The 21,747-nt window shown below is 38.0% G+C and overlaps 1 protein-coding gene across 1 annotated transcript; it reads left to right on the top strand.

The window, feature by feature from the left end:
• Positions 1-87: 87 nt before the first annotated feature.
• On the top strand, positions 88-21,226 carry tmem86a (transmembrane protein 86A). The gene is made up of 3 exons (XM_069181481.1): positions 88-223; positions 9,423-9,687; positions 10,780-21,226. Exons 1-3 carry the CDS (start codon positions 203-205, stop codon positions 11,205-11,207), a joined length of 714 nt encoding a protein of 237 aa, XP_069037582.1. The 5' UTR covers positions 88-202; the 3' UTR covers positions 11,208-21,226.
• The last annotated feature ends 521 nt before the right edge of the window (positions 21,227-21,747 follow it).

Below are 21,747 nucleotides of genomic sequence, written 5' to 3'. Positions count from 1 at the left end.
GTTTTCGGAGTCTAAAGTCTAGCCCAGATTACGGCAGCATTGTCTCCGCCTACTGTGATGTCACCCCGTTCTAAAAAAAGACAAAAATCCCCAGTACAAAAAGACTCATATATTATTTCTAACAAAGCGTTACAGTGGTGACCCTCTTATATTTTTTGAAAGTCGAGTTTTTTAAATCGGCTGTATAGAGAGCGCATCAGAAATGGTTTCGCCTGTCACGGTGGTGAGTTGTCAGTCGGTTTTCATTTTTTTTAATCTTAATTTATTGGGATCGAGGTTTACTCGCAACAGAAGCGAAACATATTTTTCAAGAAACGTCGCTTTTTACTCTTCGGCTACACCTTTGTAGTTAGCCTTACTTGGCAGGATGCAATCGTGCATGGGTTTTAAAAAAATGACAGCACCTATGAGGGAAAGAATCTGCACATTCACGGATAGGTTTTGTGGAGATGAAAGACATGTTAATTATGACCTCTTGTAGTATTTCTGCCAACCTTTACAACGTTTTTAATAAAACTACCCATTAGTGTACTGATTCTTGACATCCTAATTTATTTTCGTTGCTTTTGTTTTGAAGGGCGAAGCGATGCACATTAAACGTACAGAAGGAGGTGTCTGTGTTCGGAGACTGTTCCGTGGTGAAAAAAAAAACAGAACACGTGATCCATTAAAAAGCATGTCCTTGTTTATCTTACGTTTTGGCGATGTTGGTCATCAGTACGGTTTGCAGGAGGAAAGCATTGGTGTGTAAAAAAAGCTACTTTCTCCGTAGTGGGAAGCACGCGTTTCAGAGGTTCTCTTCATCATATTAAAATATTGTTTCGGATACCGGATTGTACCCCCCTCCCTTTCTAAACATGAGTTTTAGAAGCAATCTGCGTTTGCGTTATGTTAAGATCTGTATTCTGCGTAAAGGCTGTGGCGTCGTTCTTTATTTAGCGTAAAGTATTGCTCGAGAAAAAACAGTTAATCAAAAGCAGTTCTAGGTATTAACAAGAAAAAGAATATCCCTTACACTAGTTATTTCTTTTGTATCTATAGTGTAGGCTGACAATGTGGCGTACCTGTTGTACAGTACACTAACACTTCTTATTTTAACATGTTTTTGTGCTTGCATGGCATTTGTGTCAAATCGCAATTTCAGCGTTTTAAGTTTCTCGGATTCAAAACCCGATCGCTTCTAGAAGCTGCAGTTTTATTTTAAACAAAAGGGAAACTTGTCATGTGACAGACGTTTTGTCTTTTTTCGCCCCCTCTCCCGTCCTGTGACGCATGCGCTCCTCCAACAGCGGCAGTGCGTAAGAAACCGCACGAAGTGCTGTTGTTATCCATGGGCATCTCCGAGACCCTTGATAAACAATTCGTTCGGGCAGCAAGGCTATAACACAATGCATTACTCAGTGCTTTGCTGCTGAGTAATATATTTCTGACCGCACAAATACTGACAAAACAGGATCGGTTATACATAAAATAACACAAGGCAATAGACCTGTAGGTTTTGGGTAACAACGTGGTATTTTCTCATTTTACTTCTTGGGTACAATATGCGCATTGTTTATATTCAGTGGAAACATTTTATTCCATGTTTCACGGTTCTCTGAGATGATTTTCAGTGCTTTCCCTTTTTATGTTTATAACTCAAACGTTCTGGTGAACATTTCTAAAATTCCAGAGGAAGAAGGATGGCTGACCCAAATAATAATAATAATAATAATAATAATAATAATAATAATTGCTTACACTTATATAGCGCTTTTCTGGACACTCCACTCAAAGCGCTTTACAGGTAATGGGGACTCTCCTCCACCACCACCAGTGTGCAGCCCCACCTGGATGATGCGACGGCAGCCATAGTGCATCAGAACGCTCCCCACACACCAGCTCTCAGTGGGGAGGAGAGCAGAGTAATGAAGCCAGTTCATAGATGGGGATTATTAGGAGGCCATGATTGGTAAAGGCCAATGGGAAATTTGGCCAAGACACCGGGGTTACACCCCTACTCTTTTCGAGAAGCACCCTGGGATTTTTAATGACCACAGAGAGTCATTAAAATCACAACACATTTAGCCAACGTGAAAGGTTGGGTTTTTAAAAGGTCTAAAAACAGGCAGGAAGCATTCTGCTTTCTTAAATCGGTCGTCATGTGGGATGAAATCCATGGGTGTAATTTTCAAAAGCAAAAAAAAAAAGATTTCCCATCTTGGGGCCATCCTAAACTGATCTAACTTGATCTAACCTGCTGCTAAGGTCACATATAAAAATTATTTTTGTGCTAAAGTAATGATGCTACATTGTAAATGTATTTATTCATAGTTCTATAGTGTGGTGAAAGGATTAATAGTGGATAAGAGCAGTTCTAATTCTAATTATATTTGGCATGGATTTAGTGACAAGTAAAGGTTCCGTCCACTCTGAAATGTAGAAAGAGGAAATGCAAGTCTTTGGAAGGATGCTGAACAGCCAAAACTTTGTTTCAGTGTGGAACTAATCTTTACTTGATTCTTTGCAACCAGCGCTTGCTGACACAGCTCCTAACTCGAGCCTTGTTACTCAGTCAATGCAATGAAAAAATACTGCCTCGTTAGCTACTGAAAAAAACACAGACTATATGCTAGAAATATGAAAAGCTGGACATAGATGCATATTTTTCCTACACATGTCAGACTTCTCCATGAAAAAGGCACATTTTATATGTATTGTTTATGAGATCTGTGTGGAGGATCTGCATATTAAAAGGGCTTTAAAATGCTTCCTATCTTGTTTGATTGTACTTGTATGGTACTCGATTGTAGCTATTCTTGTTATTATGCTGCTTTAACTTAAAAAGCTAATAAGTGCATTGTACTTATTGCAGTAGGTTAAACAAACTTCAATCAGTGTGTCAAAGTAAACATAATTAAATCATATTGTAAAGTTTGCCAGTTTCATTTGGCCTAAAAATGGCAGGACCAAACAGTGTGTACACTGTATTAAGAACTAGTAATACGTTTAATATGAACTTACTTTTATGTTAGCTTATTATTTCTCCAACTTTTGTCTGTCCAACTGTAATGGATTTTTCCAAGTGTATTTACTAAGAAAGAAAAATGTAAATTTGTCTAGTTAAAGTAATGTTTGAAGATTTAAAACTACACATCCACAGCTGAAGTGGGTTTCTGTCTGTATGGGACTAGCTTTTTCTTCTTCAAAACAATTCTTGATAATAGGGAGAATGATAAATTATCTAACTTAGCCTTTCTCTGTGCTCAAGAACTACAAATAACATGTTGGCTTATGTAGCTCTTGATAGAGAAATTCAATTTCCAAATGCTTGGAAGGCAAAAAAAGGCAAGATATTGTTCAATAATTAGGGTTAATTTGTGCTAACAAGCTTTTATTATTTGTAAATGCTTCAAACCATAACCAGTGAACTACAAAATAGAATAGTTTTTTTACCATAAAACTTGTCCTGCCCCCCATGCATACCCAGAGGTGAGTGGTTCTCAACTCTGGATCTCTCTCCAGACTGCACAGGGGCCAGAAGAGAGTTCACATGAAAGTGGAAGACATACAGTGCAATAAAGACTTGTACACGGAAGCCTTTCTCCACCCACATGGGCATGAGGAATCTAGATAGTAGAAAGCTCCATATAAATAATGTCAAGTGACACCAGTATTTATATGATGGCAGGGAAATTCATGTGGAGGTTCTAAATCTGATTTAAAACAATTTAAAAAACCAAAACAGTTGTTAATTCAATTGCTTTCCATGTGAACTAGCAGTTGGCACAGATATAGATGCACTGGCAGATACTGTTTTGGAAGGGAATAAGTATGCTCAGCTGTTCATTCAGTAAAGACAGTACTGGATCACTCCTGTGTGTGTCCTGGCCAAGGCAGTTAACAGCATATTTTCTCTCAGCTGGCCTGAGAGTCAGACTGAAGGAGGATACCTGGTGAATCTCAGTGACAGCTTGGAGTGTCTCTGTAGGTGTATCACTATCCCTGCTACAGAAATAACTCCAGCTCTGTAGAGGGCATTTTCAAAATACAGAGACAGGAGTATGGATAATTTAGTACAGTAGCAGAATTTATCATAACTGTTTGCCATTTTTGGAAAATGTTATGTTTTTACTCTCCACTTTTCTTAGATTTCTAAACCACCATGCAACTTTAGGATCCTAGTTCCAAAGGCACATGAGGACCAGCCATGAGTCTACATACATTTAATCAACTTCATAACAGCGTTTGACTCTGTTTCTCACAGAAAAACTTTGGCTGCACCTGATCAATCCTTTGACAAAGCTATTATTAGAAGCATAGGGCCAAAGCTCAAAGCTCGCTCGTACATTTTGAATGTGGTTCTGCAGGGCATTAGACAAGGATGTGTAGTCTCGCCTTACTTCTTTAATGTGCTGGTGGAAATGGTGATGAGGTAAGCTTTAGATGCGTATGAAGAAGGCACAGAATTTGGAGGTCAATGGTTTTTTGTTGAAGTACAGGATTTTTAAGATTCGTGCAAGCACTGAGGCACAGATATAGGAATTGGTAGAGTGGGTAGCCAGTGTTGGCAGAGCTCAAAGCCTACTGACTGGTGTGGAGAAGACCAAGGACATGGTGAGATAAGGAGCCACCTGCAACATCAGTTTTCAAGAGGCTCAATTGATTCAGAGCCTCTCCTACCTTGGGTTCACCATCCCGGACGATACACTGTGCACGGAGGAGATCTGATACAGTTCTGGCTAGGCTGGATGTGCCAGCACATCTCCTAGGGGAATACAGAAAGCTCACTGCATATTGATCACAAGGAAAAGTCGATTGCCAAAGGCAGTCATATGGTCAGTGACAACCTACAGATGTGAATGCTGGACAACCAAAGAAGGGAGATGAATGCAGATGAGGGCAGTTGAAATGAAAACACTCAGACAGATGCTGACATGGTTGTTAGGAAAACTATTAAATGGGGTCTTTGATAAATAAGACTGGTTGACTCACAAATTACAAAAACATGCAAAACTACTGGCGTGTGTTGCTCTGCAAGGAGGCCACATGGGAAAAAGATAATCTAGGACCTTCAGGATGGATAACATCAAAGACTGGGCTGGACTCATGACTCGCGATAGAACAATGAGTTCAATGGAGTATAGGTACTGCTGGAGAAGAACTGTCAATAGCACACCCATCTTCAGATCAAAAAAGGCTGAAAACAAAATACAAAGCTGCATTCGTTTTTTGTTCCGATTACGTTCCACGTTCCAAGTTGCAGTTTGGTGTGAAGGGAAAAAAAAAGCTAGACAAATACCAAAGGACTCAAGGAGTGAGAGGATTAATTCCCTGATAAAAGGAAAATCTTGGCTGATCCTGAAGGAAAAATTAAGGGTATGTATGTGAACAATGTGAATAAGCTGTGAAATGTAACAGGGGTGCTCTTTTGAAGTGCAGTCAGTGGTGAGAACTAAGGATTTAAGCCCTCCAGAGTTGTCCTGTTGCAAAAAACAGTTGACTTTTTCAAAAAGTGAATGCCATTTTATTCATGAATAAACCAAGTCTCACGTTGCAATGCAAGGTCACACAGTACACACAGCAAAAAAGGGAAGGTATCAAGAAACCTGAAAGCTGTTGTAAAGCAGGGGAAGATTGTTTACAATGTAGTCCAGCTTTTGCTTTATTGGTGGATATGTAAACCTATTTGTTGAAACAAAGATTTTGCTGCAGGTGTTCAAGACGTGTTATACTGTATGTAACTATAGCTGTAATGGGGTAAAAATGATGAACAAGCTATTTATTTTTTTGGTGATAGCATGATCTGCCCTTCTGAGAAATGTCTTTAGTGAACCTTAAATGTATATGAAGAATTAAATATTTTCTGTTGTATGAGTCTAGAGTCTAGAGGTACTGTTTTGTGAAAAGAGGACATCATTCAAGGGTGAGTCAGGCCTCAGACGTTACACCAGGTCCCTGCTGTTCCTAGAAAGTGAACTCTGTACCAGTTCTGTTTGTGCCGTGTTTGGAAATCATTTGTTTTCTAATTTGGAATTCTAATTCCACTTAATGTGAACTGCATGTTTATTTCAAATTTCTTATATATCAGTGTGTGGGTGGCATATTACTACAAACAGTATACTGCTTTTTATAGACAAACCCCACAGTCAGTATTGGCACAAAATAAGAGACTAGGTGGCAAGAGAAGTAAGGTTACATGGTACAGTGTTTTTGTCATTCAACAGATTAAAGGGTTATGGGATGAGTTGAAAACTGTAGCAGTCACATGGGCATTACTCAGTGGTTTCATTCTCAGTGACTTCTCTTCATTTGTACTACGGCAAAACCACTAAAGTATTTTTTTTTCCAATGGCTGCTTCCAGTTCTTAAACCCATTGGAGGGGGCCTATAAAATAATGCATTTAATTACATAAAAGTAACATAAAATCCCATACTTGTGAATAGAAATAAAAATGCAAATATTTCACACAAATCAACCTGTTAGGTCATTAAGGGCTTCTGTTAAGTAACTAAGCTCAACTGGAAATCAACAGGTTTGTGGTCCTGCAGGACCAAGATTGGGAATATTTTCCAGAAAAGAGCTATTCAGCCTGTAGCCCTACCATTCTGTCCATTTCCCAGATTTTGCTGCAATCTGCTCCTAGTCAGCTGGATTAATACCACAATTAAGGGGTGAAAGTTGAGTAGCCCTACTCTAGAAGGTTAAAAATATATACAGTCATAGACACAAGTTCTTCAACCTCAGTGTGTCTCATCTGATACCTATAGTTTATGTTTCTGTTACATAAATGTACCTCTATGCATTTGTCTACATTAAATATCATCTGCTAGGTGCTCGGCCAGTCTTGAGCACTGAAGTAAAAAAAAAACAGTTACAAGAAATTCAGTCTTCACCCTCTTCTCACAATCTTCAAGCCACTACTCCCCAGCACATTCCACAGGGACAAAATGGAAACGCAAGAGAGATAATCAGACGATGTCACAGTCTGACAGCTCTTTGTTCCCTATGAGTTAACTCAGCATGCAGTCTTGGGGGTGAAAGTTGTTGTTAAATAAATAAAACTACTGTTCTCACATGGCTAGGAACAGCAAAAGAAGGTGATACATAATAGGGCATGTGGGAGAAAGTAGGGGGAAGCTGGGACCTCCTGCTGTGACAACAAGTGCAGTTAATTTGTTGCTGTCATTCACCTCCAGTGGTTAACAGAGTTTGCGCAATCGAGAGAAACAAACAGTCTCCTAGCCCTGACCCCCCATGTGTCTTTCTCACAGCACAGCAGGCCGAGCTGGCTGTGACATTTCAGCGAGTGCTGTCTGGTCTGCTGTGACAGGCTGTCGAATTGGGAAGAGCAGAGCGGCCATTTTTTTTCTGTAGCCTCTGACTTTTCCCCAGGTTGAAGTTTAACTTCTCGAAGGGTGGAAAAACATTCTCAGCAGCCAGAAGAAAAAGGAAAACTGCCGCAATGCTGTAGTCGTCAAGCATTAAGTTGGTTATCTTGTCGTCTGACATAGGTGTGAAGTCTATATTCAGTGTAATCCACTAGAGTTTTAATTCTTTTGTTGCTATTTGGCTGCAGAGCCTGGGGAAGACAGACAATCCTGTGGTTCAAAAGGTTCAAATGTTCCCCAGGGCTAGGCAAGCAGAATCTTTCAATTTCACACCACTGAACAGTAGGTTCTCCCTTTTCAGCCACACATAAAGCACATATTGGTGCTGATGGGTCTGATGTTATCCCCTGCCCCCAACTCTGACACCTTTTATTCACTTATATTATGAGTCTTTATGAAAAAGGCACCTGAAGCTAGAGACCTACAAGGGGTTTCTCTCAAAGTCCATAAAGAGAACCTCAAACATTTTTTTAAAACTTTATTGCTTCTTAAGCTTCCACACTGGAAGGTAGCTGAAGCTGTGTGACACTCAACATACACTATATGCACAACATATCACATAATAAACGGCAGTGTTCACTGGGTCCTACTATACACCTACTGTATACTGTATATGCACTTTGAGATACTAAGCTTCTTTTTAAGCCTCAAGCTTAATTTTTCTTAAGATCATTTATACTGAAATATTGTAAGATGTGTCATGAAACACTTCTGCACCTTTGTGTGGAGTTAAATATGGTTGTGTAGTTGTGAAAAGGGCTAGAGCCTGTGCTGATTTTTATAGTAAGGTAAACACAAAAGACTTCCTTCTGATGAGGTACTAATGCAATCCATCTTAACTCCCTCACCAGAGGTGGTGTCTTCTTATAGACTGGCTGTATGTGGGGCTTCATGCTATGACCTTCTCCTACTGGGTTAATAGCCCTACCCACTTCTCCAAACTGCCTCTCTGGGTGTAGAAAACATCATTTAAAAGAGATGCAGAGACGTTTGTGCTTCTCACAAACTATTCAGACCTTAATGTGATCTCTTTTCCACATTAGGCCAGTGGTCCCCGAAACTAAGAGTATTCTCAGTAAGAGAAGAGTATTCTCACTAAGAATATTCTATTAAATATACCACTTGGTCTTCACTGATTGTAAATAAAATTATTTCAGAACTGTAGAAAGTTTTGATTTCATAGTAACTAGAAAAGCTTCAGATAACAGCTCTCCACCTGGGTTAGAAACACCTGCACTATTGGCTGCAATTTAAAGTTCATCTTGTTAATAAATGACTTACGGTATAATGACTTGGCTCTTGAAAGAAGTACTGTAAAGCAGGTCACCTCTTCATTGGCTCTGACTGTAGCAGCAGCTAACAGCTGATGTTGACAAGGAGCACAGAGTTAATTACTTTGGTCTTCTGCAGAAATAAACTGTTGATATTTTAGACTGTTTCAATGAATTAGTAGTTTAGACACACATTCACAAATCCAAATCATTTTTATGTGTTTAAAAATATAATAACAGTTATACAAGCTTATAACCCTGACCCACTGTAGTTTAGTATGTTTTAACATGGGTACGGATATTAAAGTATACACAGCAACATAATTTCCTTATTTGAGCAGGGATAAGGTACTTAAAAAGTGCATGTAAATTAAAAATCGAATTTTTATTACATTGTCCTGTAATCTCAAATTTTGTTTTATGACTGGCCCAGTTTGCTTTTGTGGTTTTATACGGTGTTCGAAATTGGCTAGCTTGTCTTTTCCCCTTTTAAACAATAAATAAATGAATAATACATAATGTTTCACATTCCCAGTGCATTGGAAACTGTGCCTCTGTAGTAATGATGTAAACATTGAACTATAATCCAGTTCCAGATGAGCAAAGTTTATTAAAGTGAACTAAATGATTGCAAAGTAATTTGCTATCCCAGTAAAGTATAAAGACTGAAGTTGTGATGCAGTCTGTAGGGGAGTTGTGTTCGCGTAGCAATTACTTTACATTTCATTCACTCGCTTGCATTCTGTTGACCCACATGAATAATCTGTCTGTGAATTGCAGGTGAAGAGTGAAGGCCCCAAGCTGGTGCCCTTCTTCAAGGCGACCTGTGTGTATTTTGTCCTCTGGCTGCCTACCTCCAGCCCTTCCTGGTTCAGTGCTCTCATCAAGTGTCTCCCCATCTTCTGCCTGTGGGTCTTTCTCCTGGCCCATGGAATCAGCTTCCTAGGTGCCCACTCCAGTGCCCGAAGGATCCTGGCAGGTCTAATCTTCTCATCTCTGGGAGATGCTTTCCTGATCTGGCAGGAGCAGGGCTACTTCAGTCACGGTGAGTAGGATCCCATTGTTAATTGAGGTGTAGGCAGTGCACGGCATTGATCTATTCAAATGATATTGAATATATTGAATTTGCACTGCATTAGAGATCTTTTATATTATATACATTAAGAACAGGTTTCAGCTAGATTTCCTATGATGCCCATACTGTGCTTAAACATATAAAATGGTGCTGACTTTTAAAGTTACTCCCTTAACTTTATTTTAAAAAAAAATATTTTATCGAAACTAAAAAAAAATGCTGACATCCATTCTTTTGGTTTTCGTCTTGCACTTCTGCAGTTGGTGTTGCAAGGACAGCACAAATAGTTACTTTATCTGTGTACTCTTATATTTATTTACACAAAAAGGACAGTGTATCATTAATAACAGTGTATCTGATAACCATGTTGTTTCTTATAACATTTCTACCTTCCTCAGACCTGGCATGTAGGCTGTGTAGTTGTTTTTATTTTTTAGTGTAATTTACGACAGAAACAAAAATAAAAGCCAAAAATCTGACTATCTCTACAATGCAAAGAACTTCAGAATTCTTTACAATGTGTTTCGTAATAATGAGTCAAAAGTTCACCTGTGTCTCTCAACAAGATGGACAGAGGTTTGACAGCTGTCTGAACCATGAGCGTTGCATGCACACTGCTGTTCATTCTTTTTCTGAACAACAGTGAGCCGTGCAACTTTGTATTGATGAATTCTCAGGCACCATATACTTTAAGAACTACTGTGGGCGTATTACACAAGATAAGTACTCAGAATGTTCTTATTCCAGAGATGACACATTTTTTTTCTAATACATAATCAACCGCCCACTGAGCTCCTACAGGCTTACAATATGTGTAGGCATTTCTGAAAAATCAAAGTAGTTATATCGATAACTTGTGTGATAAAAAAAGTTTGATTTTGAGCCACAAGGATCAGAGGAACACCCAGCCTGGCTTGCATGAAAGGCAGTTGTGTTTGCTTTAAAAGCTCATTATTATTGATTTTTTGCTTGGTCTTTCGAATGACATAATCTGAGGGTACATCTTCCATACAAGTGCTGGAATGTGTAACTTCTCATAACAACTTTCTTGATCTCTCGCAGGGCTGCTGATGTTTGCCATCACTCATATTCTGTATTCGTCAGCCTTCGGCATGAAGCCCCTGAATCTGTGGGCCGGTCTGGTCATTGCAGCGGCGTCTGGGCTCTGCTATGCCTTGCTCTATTCCTATCTGGCTGGGCCCTTCACGTACTTGGTAGCCGTCTACATCGGGCTCATTGGCTTCATGGGCTGGAGGGCCATCGCCGGGGTGCAGCTGTCCGACGACCTCTGGACCTGGACGAAGCTCTCCGCCTGTCTCGGGGCCGTCCTCTTCATGGTATCAGACCTCACCATTGCCGTCAATAAGTTCTGCTTCCCGGTGCCTCACTCCCGCGCCATCATCATGGCCACTTACTACGCTGCACAGATGCTTATTGCCCTGTCGGCTGTAGAGTGCCAGGATGAGGATCGCCCCAGGAAGAGAGTGTGATGCCGCTGGGGGGCACGGGCATTGGTGCCAGGGACCCCTTCTCTCAGGCCGGAGTTGCCAGTCTGAATTTTATGGATGTTGCAGCTCCGACAAAACTGGTCCTCGTACATACTGCTGGGCTTCCTCTTGTCAGGCCTAGCAGCAGGTGGGATTGGGGGTGTAATTTGTATGCTGATGGATTGGTCATATAAAACACATACAGTGATTGAGCCCACCATCTTTCAGCAACCCCCATGCCCTACTCACTACTGCCTCTACCCAGTCAGCATTTAGTCAGAACTGGAAATTCAACTGTTGAAAAGGGAGCCATCCCTTACTTAATTCCTTTTTGCCTTCCCTCCACCTGTGGGAGACTGGTTATTGAGCTCTGTTTTGCAGCGTTCTAGTGTTGGACCTATACCCTAGGTGACAGCTCTCTTGTTTTGGCTGTCCAATGAGTAACATAACCAGACTGCCCTGTATGAGTAGTGCTACTGAAAACACCTTTTTTTGCGTACTGTGCATCATATTTATTTCTGCACCCCTGGTCCAGAGGGATGGCGCTCATGACAGAAGTGTTTTTAGGTCTTGAAAAATGGAAAATGGAGTAAGCACTTGTTTCAGATTAGGGTCCATTAAGATCAGGAGCTGGTTTTCTCCTGACTTATAATAGTTACATACAGCGGTAAGAATGCACATTATTTTAAGAATGTTTTGAGGTGCAAAAGAAAACATCTTTACCCCATTTTGTGAAGAGGTTTACAGGTCTGCGGTATGGCTAAGAATTTTGTTCTATTAATTCCTGCGAGTTTAAGGGCTGACGTTTTAGAATATTGTCTAATATAGAATATAAAAAGAGCCCCCACAGTTGCTCCCTCTCATTGACTTGAATGTCTGGACCATTGGATTTCAATTTTGTACTCAAATGAAAGCTGCTACCTATCATATTGTGAGAAACAGCAGCAGGTACCTTTAGTACTGCAAGCCGAGCTGAACTGGACTCTGAACTGAGATGTTCCAGCAGCAAGGAAACTTGGACTGAAGAGATATAGTATTTTTGGATTTCATATTACAGTATATGTCAGAAAATTACAATTGCATATTTTTAGAATGTAAAAGAAAAATATTTAAAATATATAAATTAAGCAGTGTATATACCGAGAAGTGTAAAGCTGAGACAATTTAACCCACAACTACGTGAACAGTGTTGTCTCCTGGAGGAGATTCACACAAGTAAAGGCCATTCAGCATGTTTTTTCATCCACTTGCTTCATTATGTTAACCCACAACTTGTAGACAGTTCTTGGGAAGCCCTCTTACCCAGCGTCGACTGCCTGGTGGACAGTAATGTCATACCTGTTCGCTCCTTCAAAGTTTGAACAAGAACTTTTTGGTTCTTATGTTTACTTCTTTTTTTTTATGTGTGTGGTAAAAAGATGATATTTCTGCAATGACATAATATTCTGCCCTTCTGGGACTTTGCATTGCAAAGATTAGTCAGAGCAGTACTGCACCACAGTGTCTGCGTTGATGGCAGTAAGATTGGTCTTGGATTGGTATCCTCTGGCTTGAGCAGGATATGACTGTCTAGGAATGTGAGTTCATAGCAAACAGATCTTAAAATGACAGGGGATCAAATGTGGATTAAATTGTCCATTAAGTACACAGGGAGCATGAAGAGACCATATCATCTCTTTGCATGAACAAGACTCCCAGTCTTGTATCAATAGTTTAACCAGCAAATCTCTGAGGGAATGTACCAAAAATGGAGATGAATGCTTCAACCATTTAAACTGCTGATGTACCACTTTTATTTTAAAAGTGCATACTAAAACTTGTTTTTATAGCTCAAATGGCACTTGCTGAAGAAGAGGAGTGTATATATTTTTAACATACTAAATTATTTAACATTCTGATTTTCATTTTCTCATTTTTAATGCAACGTCCATTGTCCTTTTATGTCACTTTTGATGTTCTAATTGTGAGATTTAAAATAAGTATTGTTAAGTAGGAATTGTACCAAAGAGAAAGAAATGTACTAGAATAATTAGAAAAGTTGTTGCTGGCACAACATATGGAAATCACTGCCCTTTTCCAGTAGATTCTCACCACTGGTTTTGGTAGTTAGTGTGTGCATGAATCAGTTCAAATAACCTTTTTGATTTTCATATTGCTGTTCTATTTTTCATTTGCAACATAATAAAATGCTGCTTGTTTCTGATGACGAGATCTATTTGAAAATTAACTCTCTATTCACTAGGGACAATAATGACAAAGGGTTGAATATTGTGAATGCTTAGAAACAGTGGTGAGATAACCTGCTTGGTTAATGGGTGACCTCCTGGCCACAGGATGAGGAGACTCGAACCCCATTCAGACTGAGTGAACCAAGGGACAAATGCGAAGGGAGGCATTGAGTTCAGTATGTGTTGCTAGGTTGGTGGTGATCGTAATGAGGTGCATCTGTGTGAGATTGACGTGTCGTTGTTATCCCTCCTGAACTTTCCAGTTTGTAGCCAATAGAGTATTACAAAGCACAGATGAATACAATCGTGAAGAGCTATCAGCTCTCAGGAGGGTTTTGCAGAGTGGATGGATTAAAAGCAGAACCCGTCACCAACACATTTTACAAATAAGTATTATTTTCGGATTTTGTGCTCCGTACACTGGGTATGGTACTTATGGGCACTCTTTATCTGAAGAAGACTTTAGTGAGCATGCATCATCTTCTAGGCACTGCCAGTGCTATAACTACTGTATGCTCACTACAGCTGGGGGAGCTGTGGGATTATGTCAATTGAATATCCCTGCCCTGTCACTATGTTGTAAATTATATTATTTGATTTGTCTTTTACAGAAGCCGTCTCTCTCACATTCGTAAAATTATGTTACTTTTAAAAGAAATGGCTTAAAACAACTTAAAATATAGCAGTATTACAGTAAAATATTTAAATAGTAAAATAAGATTTTAGTACATCTTTACTTTTATCAGCGCTTATAGATGTAATGCGCCTTATAGTTTCTTTTACATCTAGATATATAATGTATGTGCCCATATGTATTATTTTTGACTGAAAAGTGGGAATGCTATGAAGAGAAACTTAATTTGTGGTCTGAACTTAAATAAATATATGAATTTCATTATTTTAACCCAATGTGTTATAGTGTAGGTGACAAAATTGCAAGTACTTTTCAAATACTGTATATAGAATGCTAAATGTATTTACTGCATAATGTTAAAATGCATTTGTTTCAAAGGGAGTTGCTAATTCAGTTTTCCCCAGAGTTGAACATACAAGCTTACTGCTCTGGTAACTAGATCTCAGAGTTTACAATTGTCAAATTGAGTTCTATTTGTAAATTCTTCATATCCTGTTATGCGTAAACAAGGCAGGAATGTAGAGTCAATAACCTGGTAGGAGCTAACCTCTACTAATGATTAATGACGGAATTATTGGGATATAAGTGATTTATTAATTGAGTTCTAATAATTTAATTGGTTTGCATTTATTAAATGACATTTACAACTTGTAAAGTGTTACCACTTGCTTTGCTATGTAAATGCAAAATAAAGGATAACAGTGCGAACAATAAAAATAAAATTAGGAATACAAAGGCAGGAAAAGCAATACTTCTTTTCACAGGCAGCACCTTTGTCATTCCTAGAGCTATCGAATTTTATATACAATAACAATAAAAAAGAAAAGAAATAAAAGCAGGATTCCTATTATATTACTGTGTACTGCTATAGTAATATCACTGAAAAACATGTTGTTCCTCTACTCTATGGTGTTGTGGCATTACATGTTTTTAATGGACCACATACAAATGCACATCTTTTGACTTTAATGTTCAACATTTCTTTAGCTAATGACACATCTACATTTCAAAGACTGTGCTTCGTATTCTGGCAGGACAGTGTGTGGGAAGTGATAACCCATAAAAGTAAATTCATACTTGCTGAAAGATGTTTGTAGAAAATCCCCTTAAAAGGATAAACCTATAGAAACAACCTTCTTTTTATTTAAAAACTTCAAGCTTTAAGTTTTGAAGAATGTTAAAAATAAGTATTTGAAATTTTAACCTCCTCTCCTATATATGATGCTAGAATGGTCTAGAATGGTCTTTGTGTACTTTCTTTGAGTATGAAATGTCATTCTAGCATAATCTTCTAACTGGGCTTTTCTAGAAGAAATAATGTATTACTTTGTGTTTCACTTGTTAGCAGAATCATTTATTTTGGCTTTTTTGCCATCTACAGGAGAACTATGGGGCAGCCCTTGAGGTACTGTCTGTGTAACATAGGGTACTTACTGTAAATGCATTGTAACATACAAATGCCACTTGACTGCAGTTTCCCCTGCGGTAGAAAACAGGATCCTTCGTCCCATTAGGGCTGGTGTTAGTACTTAAAAAGGTCTGCCAGGCTGCGCTCCTTTTGTGAGAGAAATGAGATGGGATGGAATCCAGCTACCTCTGTGTTTCCATTGTTTACTTGCCTTTGTGAAGTTCCTGCAGTAGATAATCTACAGCACGGAGCCAGTGCAGCAGGCTAGGGGATCCAGTTTCCTGTGATATTCTCCATCAGCTGTTGGTTTATTCAGTCTCTACAGTGATGAAGTGGGATGGGAAAAGTGTGTTTGAATCAGTACAGTGTTAATAGCAAGGTAGGAGTCTTGCAGTTCTAAGTTTTACAACTGGAAATTTGGTTCCTTGTCACATTGTGAAAAATGGCATATGTGGATTTCATTGTCTCGGCCCTGGTTGTAACAATTTGCATGGTGCTTTGGTGTTTTTTGGTATTTATAAATTCCTACATCCTGCCCCTTTCTTTCAGTTCCATCTGAAATACACACTTAATCTTTGGTGAATAAAAAGTGAATGAAGTCACTCCCTTGCCAAGGGCTTGACAAAGACGGGTTGTCACAATAAATAGGGAGAGCTCAGGTATTTTTCCATTGTATCTGTGTGTTTTAAGGGGCAGCATACTGTATTTCCGTGAGGGTGCAGCACTCAAACATCTGTCATACTAAGTCAGTTTTATACATGTGCAATTGGAATCGGTGCCCAAATTAAACTGTTTCATTTTTTTTTCACACACCGACTCACATTTTCAGTCCAACATTTCTCGAAGGAGTGTAGCCAGTAACTGCATGCTAATGTTGGTGTAAGTGTCTGGCCTTAGGAGAGATCTGGCTTCGGTTCAAGGGAACCTAAGTCATGTGATGGAGCTGTAGCAGCCAGTAGGGCTGCTTTGCTTGACAGTCTTTGAAATTGCATCATATTGCAGTTACTATTGCCATACGCAGGTTGACCCAGTAGTGCTGCTTCATCTGTTGTCAGGATTTCACTGAATTATTTTGTCATTTGGTTTCCTCACGTGTTCCTCCCCATCTTTGTATTACTCCTAATCTAGAACTATCAAAATATGGCATTTCTGTGCAAAAGTGTGTTTTTATTATTCCTCTGCTTTCACAAAAGCAAAATGATGCTAAATACCACTTCATCTTGTGTAACTAAAGATGTGAGGAGTGGAGATATTGTTTTGATCGGCTTACTTGTGTTAAGTGTGTTTTGTATAGTAGGGCCAAGTTTTACCTCTTATTATACAGTATAAACTGTACATAACCTTTGGGATTGTGTAAATTTCTTAGACCACTGGCTGTTCGTTATCTTATAAGACATTTAATGAGCCCGTACAAGCTTATTATAAAATTGCTATTGTTTAGTCTTAGATATCCTGTACTGTAAACATCTATGAATTCAAATTATTAATCATTGGACCATCTAAAACTAGAAAAATAGGACTAATTAGAAGTTTTATGGCTATCTATCCATCCTGGATATCCACCCTTCTATATACATCTCACTTTGATAGTTTGTTTTCAGGTCTTATGTTATTACTTTTAATTTTTCCACTATTTTCATTGATTTAGAAATCTGCAAACATCTCTTTGTTAATTGGTAGAGCTATATATTGTTAAACACTGAAAATTTTACGTGGGCATTGCAAACAATTTAGCAAAGTGAGATGTAAGTAAGACTTTAAAACAAAGGAAGGTAATAGAGGGAAATGTTAAGGCCTTCAAGAAAACTATGCACTCTAAAATAAGTTGCGTATCTTTTGTTTCCCCTGAGAAATGAAATGCCAAGCACATGAAATGTTTTGCTGAGGGAACATTCCTCCCCAGTGTTTGAGGTTTGATTGCTTCCACTCAGCAGGTGTGTGTCGATACATAATAATATAACTGAACTGCAACATCTGTCATGTACTTATTAAGTGTGGAGATTTGAGAATACAGCAATTATAAATGAATGTTGTTTTTATACTTAAACTATAACAGGGAAAGTTATTTGCTGTGAAATCCAGCAGTTCCTTTAACCCTGTGGGTTAAAAAGTGGAAAACAGATATCTGTACTAATGTGAAAAGGAATCACCTGGAGAAAGAGAGGAAGCTGACGGTAGCCTCACCTGAGTACGTGAATACATGTCTTCACTACTCAGGCACCTTACACACGTCTAACCCCTTCAACATTTATTCCACAGTAACCAGAGTGCAGGTGGATTGAGGTGGCTTTTCTCTGTAACATCCATGGCTACCTTCCTGAGCTGGAAGTAATGTTTAAAGTGAGTAAAAGCTCCCTTTCAGAAAAAAAAATGTGTTTAGTACAATAAAGGGGTGTTGTCATCACAAAGGGGGTGTTGTTATCACCCAAGTAGATTTTAATGTTGTCCATCTTGAGAGGGTACCATTATGTGCATCATTAATTCTGTGTATTGAAGTATTCTGTAGATTGTTCATTGAATTAACATGGGAAGGAGGTTCTCCTAAAGAGATGCAGAGAGGGATCCTTTAGCAATGATGTTGAAGGGCTGGGATTGATATGCTGACCTTTATTGATAGTATACAGATCTATCTTTATACAGTATATGGTATTAAATGTAGGAAGTAGGAAGCAAAATACACCTCTTAGTTCAATTATTATAGAGTAAAGTGTGGTGCTAAAATCATGTTGATTGTTGCTGTATTACAGTTTGGAAAGATGGAGATAAGGAAACAGAACAATGTCATGTTTTTCTGGGTGATAGCTTGAATAAATCATTACCTTTGACCGTGTTATCCTGGACGTTTGGCTTGTGTGTATCCGTCTCAGTAGAATAATTTAGAAAAATACGACAAAAAAGGACCATGGTGTTATTTCACTGTAATAAAACTTCAATGAATGTGAATTAAAAAAACACATGAAATAAATGCAAGTACAATGCAACCATTAAGTGTCTGCAAAGTTTTTGTTTGTTATGTGAAATGTGTCCTTTATTCATTGTTTTGGTTTATGTGGTCATGTCATTAAGGCCAAGGGAACAGATTCTGGAGAGGTATTGTGTGTCTACAGAGAGGACATGTGCCATAATTCATTGAATACAACCACTTTTACAAACCATTGTTCAATATTTGGGATCTCGGCCTGTAACTTGTACTTGGCTTTCAATGCTATCAGACCTTTGTGAAGGGGCAAGCTGAAAAACAAAACCTGATGAACCCAATTAACCATATAAACACACCCAAATCCTGATTAAATCCAAAGGTTATAAGAAATCCTGAATTAAAAAACAAAAGTTGTGTTGTGCTTAAATTATATAATTATCTCATCATTTCACCCTAAACTGATTAAAACATGATTTTAAACAACTCATTATTTGCAATTTAAAATTTAAAGTTAAATGGTTCCTGCGTAGATCAAAGTTGTCTAAAACTAATATTTCAAAACTCTTACAGCAAAGCATTATAACATTTCCCTTTAAGAAAAATAAAATGTTGTGCCCTTTATTTATCACACCTAACTGTGAATCCTTCTAGGTATTTTGTGTAAGATGTATTAAGTAACACAACGACAAAAGTGTAAAAAGGCAGGTTTATGAACCCTTGAACAAAAATGGACACTTTCATCATTAACAAATTCTGAAGCTGTGGAATGAATGTGTTAATAAGCACATCCTTCTTAACTTCCAAACAAGCATCAGGCTTAGAATATGGACCTCTCTGGGGTTTATATAATTATTGCCTCCAACTTTTGACAACTTTGACAGCTGACAAGCAGGTACTCCAAATTTAAACTAAACTTGTGTAGTCACATAGGAATATGGTTTAACACCCTCATCAATTGTTCCTGTGTGTTTAGAGCTGGAAAAGCAGCTATGAAACAGTATACTGTCCATTCAACACGTTTCTTTTCAGCTGGTGCATGAGAGGAGCAAGGTTTTGAATTAAAGATTCTCAAAAGAGAAAGGGTGCTTATTAATAACAATGCAGTGGCTACCAGATTTCTAAAAACAAGAGAGAGGGAGAGGAGACAGGAATAAAAGAATATGGGTACCTCTATTAAATTGGTTCCGTCATGTCTGAAGAACTGACAACCGCTTTCACCATAGAGCAGATGTACTGTTGATTTCAGATTGTCTTTAAAATGTTTTATTGCAAGTGTAGTATCAGGCCATAAAAAAAATTATTATGCACATGCACGTATGTACAACTGTTAACTGTTAACTGTTAACTGTAACTTTCTGTTAATTCATAATGTGTTTTAAAATCAGCTCTTAACTACTGAACATTTGGCATCTGTCCTCTACAGTTTGAGGCCTGGAAAAGAAATCCATGTTGCTAAAACTATGACACATGTACAGTGAAACAGTGTTCCCAGTGAATTAGAAGAATTGTGCAACAGCATGTGCACCAGGGGGGTGAAGTGAAACTGCTGTGTTTTAAAAAAAATCTGGAAATACTTTGAGAATGCTGGGCTTGTTTATGCAAGAACACTGACCTTTAATCCACAGCAGCCGACATTCAAGAATTGTTTTGTCATATTTGTTGACAAAAGGTGATAATAACATTGTTTAAATATGTTTATTATTTTTTAAACGTTGTTTTTTGATCAATCTGGTATTGGCTATCCTTTTTCTAACTTCCTTTTCATGAACAGTTTTGGCAGAACACAGTATACTGCATAATGTGTTCTTGTTGCATATCATCTCCTACTGCTGTGACAGTCTTAGACATTTTAGATGCAAGGAGGAGATGGATTCCATATATATACTGTATGTTATGAGCATTACCAATTAAGAAATTAAGTTTGTCTAGTTACAATAAATAACAGCTTCATTGTTAATTTTAGTTTGTGTGAGGAGACAACTAAGAACACGAGAAAGGAAGCAAGTAAAATGTGGCCATTTGGTACATCTATTTTAAACCAGCGTTTTAGCTTAAACAACATGGCTGGACAGCCTGAGCCCAACTCACCTGCCTCTCAGGGAACTGATCCCTAGTTTCCCATTTAAAGGGGGTGGGGACACACACCAGTGTACTAGTGGACCAAGCCTGACTCCTAGCATACATGTGACCACAATACTGTAGCTCAAGACAAACTGTACTTGGCCAGCAAATATATATATATAGTTAATTTGCCAGTCACTCCTAATTGACTCATTGTCAAGGTGTTCCTTGTCACTAGTATCAATTCTTCGTCTCTACAAATCCATAAGTCTGAACGGCTGCTTTTTTAACTACAAAGAGGGTTAACTGCTGTCTTTAAAAAATGTCTAAAATTTCAGTAGAAGATTACCGCTGTGTTTCTGCTCAAAGTAAGAAAAAATCTGAGTGAAAAGGGCAGAACATTGCACAACGTCTAAATCTTCTGTTCAGCAGTTTGTACTGTAAGTAAAGAGTGTAAGCACTAGTTTTAGACATTTTAGTTTCTTTCAATATTACTGTTATGGGATACATGATATTTTGCAGCTTGAAAGAGTTGGAATTTTTATATTTATTGTTTTTGAGTTGTTCTACAAACCTTAAGACCTCATAATCACTTGTATCTGTCAAGGGTTTTCTGACTTTGTCAAGGAAACTGATTAGCATGTCTATATAGAAAAATAAAATTGTTGGCAAGTATTGTGTCCTGTGTTTTATATCTGGTTCATTGTGTTCTGTAATAATATTGTTTTGTGTTACTGATTTATAAAAAATAATTAAATGGTATACTCTCTACACATTGTTTCTCCTGTGTGTGATTTTTACAATGTTACATATTATAGGTTAAAGATTTACACTTAAAAGCATTGTTTACCACAATACGTTATCAAAAATGATAAAATCAGCAATAATCTTTTTGCCTATTTTAATATGCATAAAATGATTGAAAAGGATGAATGAAAAGGATTGTGTAAACCCATGTTAGAAATACATTTCATTCTTGAATATATTTAACAAATTTACTGTGAAGGTGCCATTTTGTTAAGCTTCACTTCCAGATATGACTGTTGCAATTTTATAAGAATCTTTTTTTGGTCTTCTTCTTCTTGACTGTAAAATGTATGTGTTCAATATCTTCCCAGCTTAAAGTGTGATGTCTCAAAATACTGCCTGACTGATTAAATTGTGCAATAAACAGACATGTCATATTTTAGTGCAAATGTACTTTGGTCAAAAATGTCAGTACAGAAACCATGCACTATATATTATTTTGGATGTTTGCTTTACCTTTTTAAAAAAAAACATAAACACAGTTA

Source organism: Lepisosteus oculatus, chromosome 21, assembly GCF_040954835.1.
Source record: "Lepisosteus oculatus isolate fLepOcu1 chromosome 21, fLepOcu1.hap2, whole genome shotgun sequence".
Lineage (NCBI taxonomy): Eukaryota > Metazoa > Chordata > Actinopteri > Semionotiformes > Lepisosteidae > Lepisosteus > Lepisosteus oculatus.
The sequence above is the reverse complement of the archived record's forward strand: the minus strand, read 5'-3'. Positions and strand labels throughout refer to the sequence as shown.

Bases quoted from the DNA above. Each gene is read 5' to 3' on its own strand.
- tmem86a (XM_069181481.1), top strand. From the start codon at position 203: ATGGTTTCGCCTGTCACGGTG. The intron at 224-9,422 runs GTGAGTTGTCAG...TGTGAATTGCAG, and splicing joins TGGTTTCGCCTGTCACGGTG to GTGAAGAGTGAAGGCCCCAA. The intron at 9,688-10,779 runs GTGAGTAGGATC...GATCTCTCGCAG, and splicing joins GCAGGGCTACTTCAGTCACG to GGCTGCTGATGTTTGCCATC.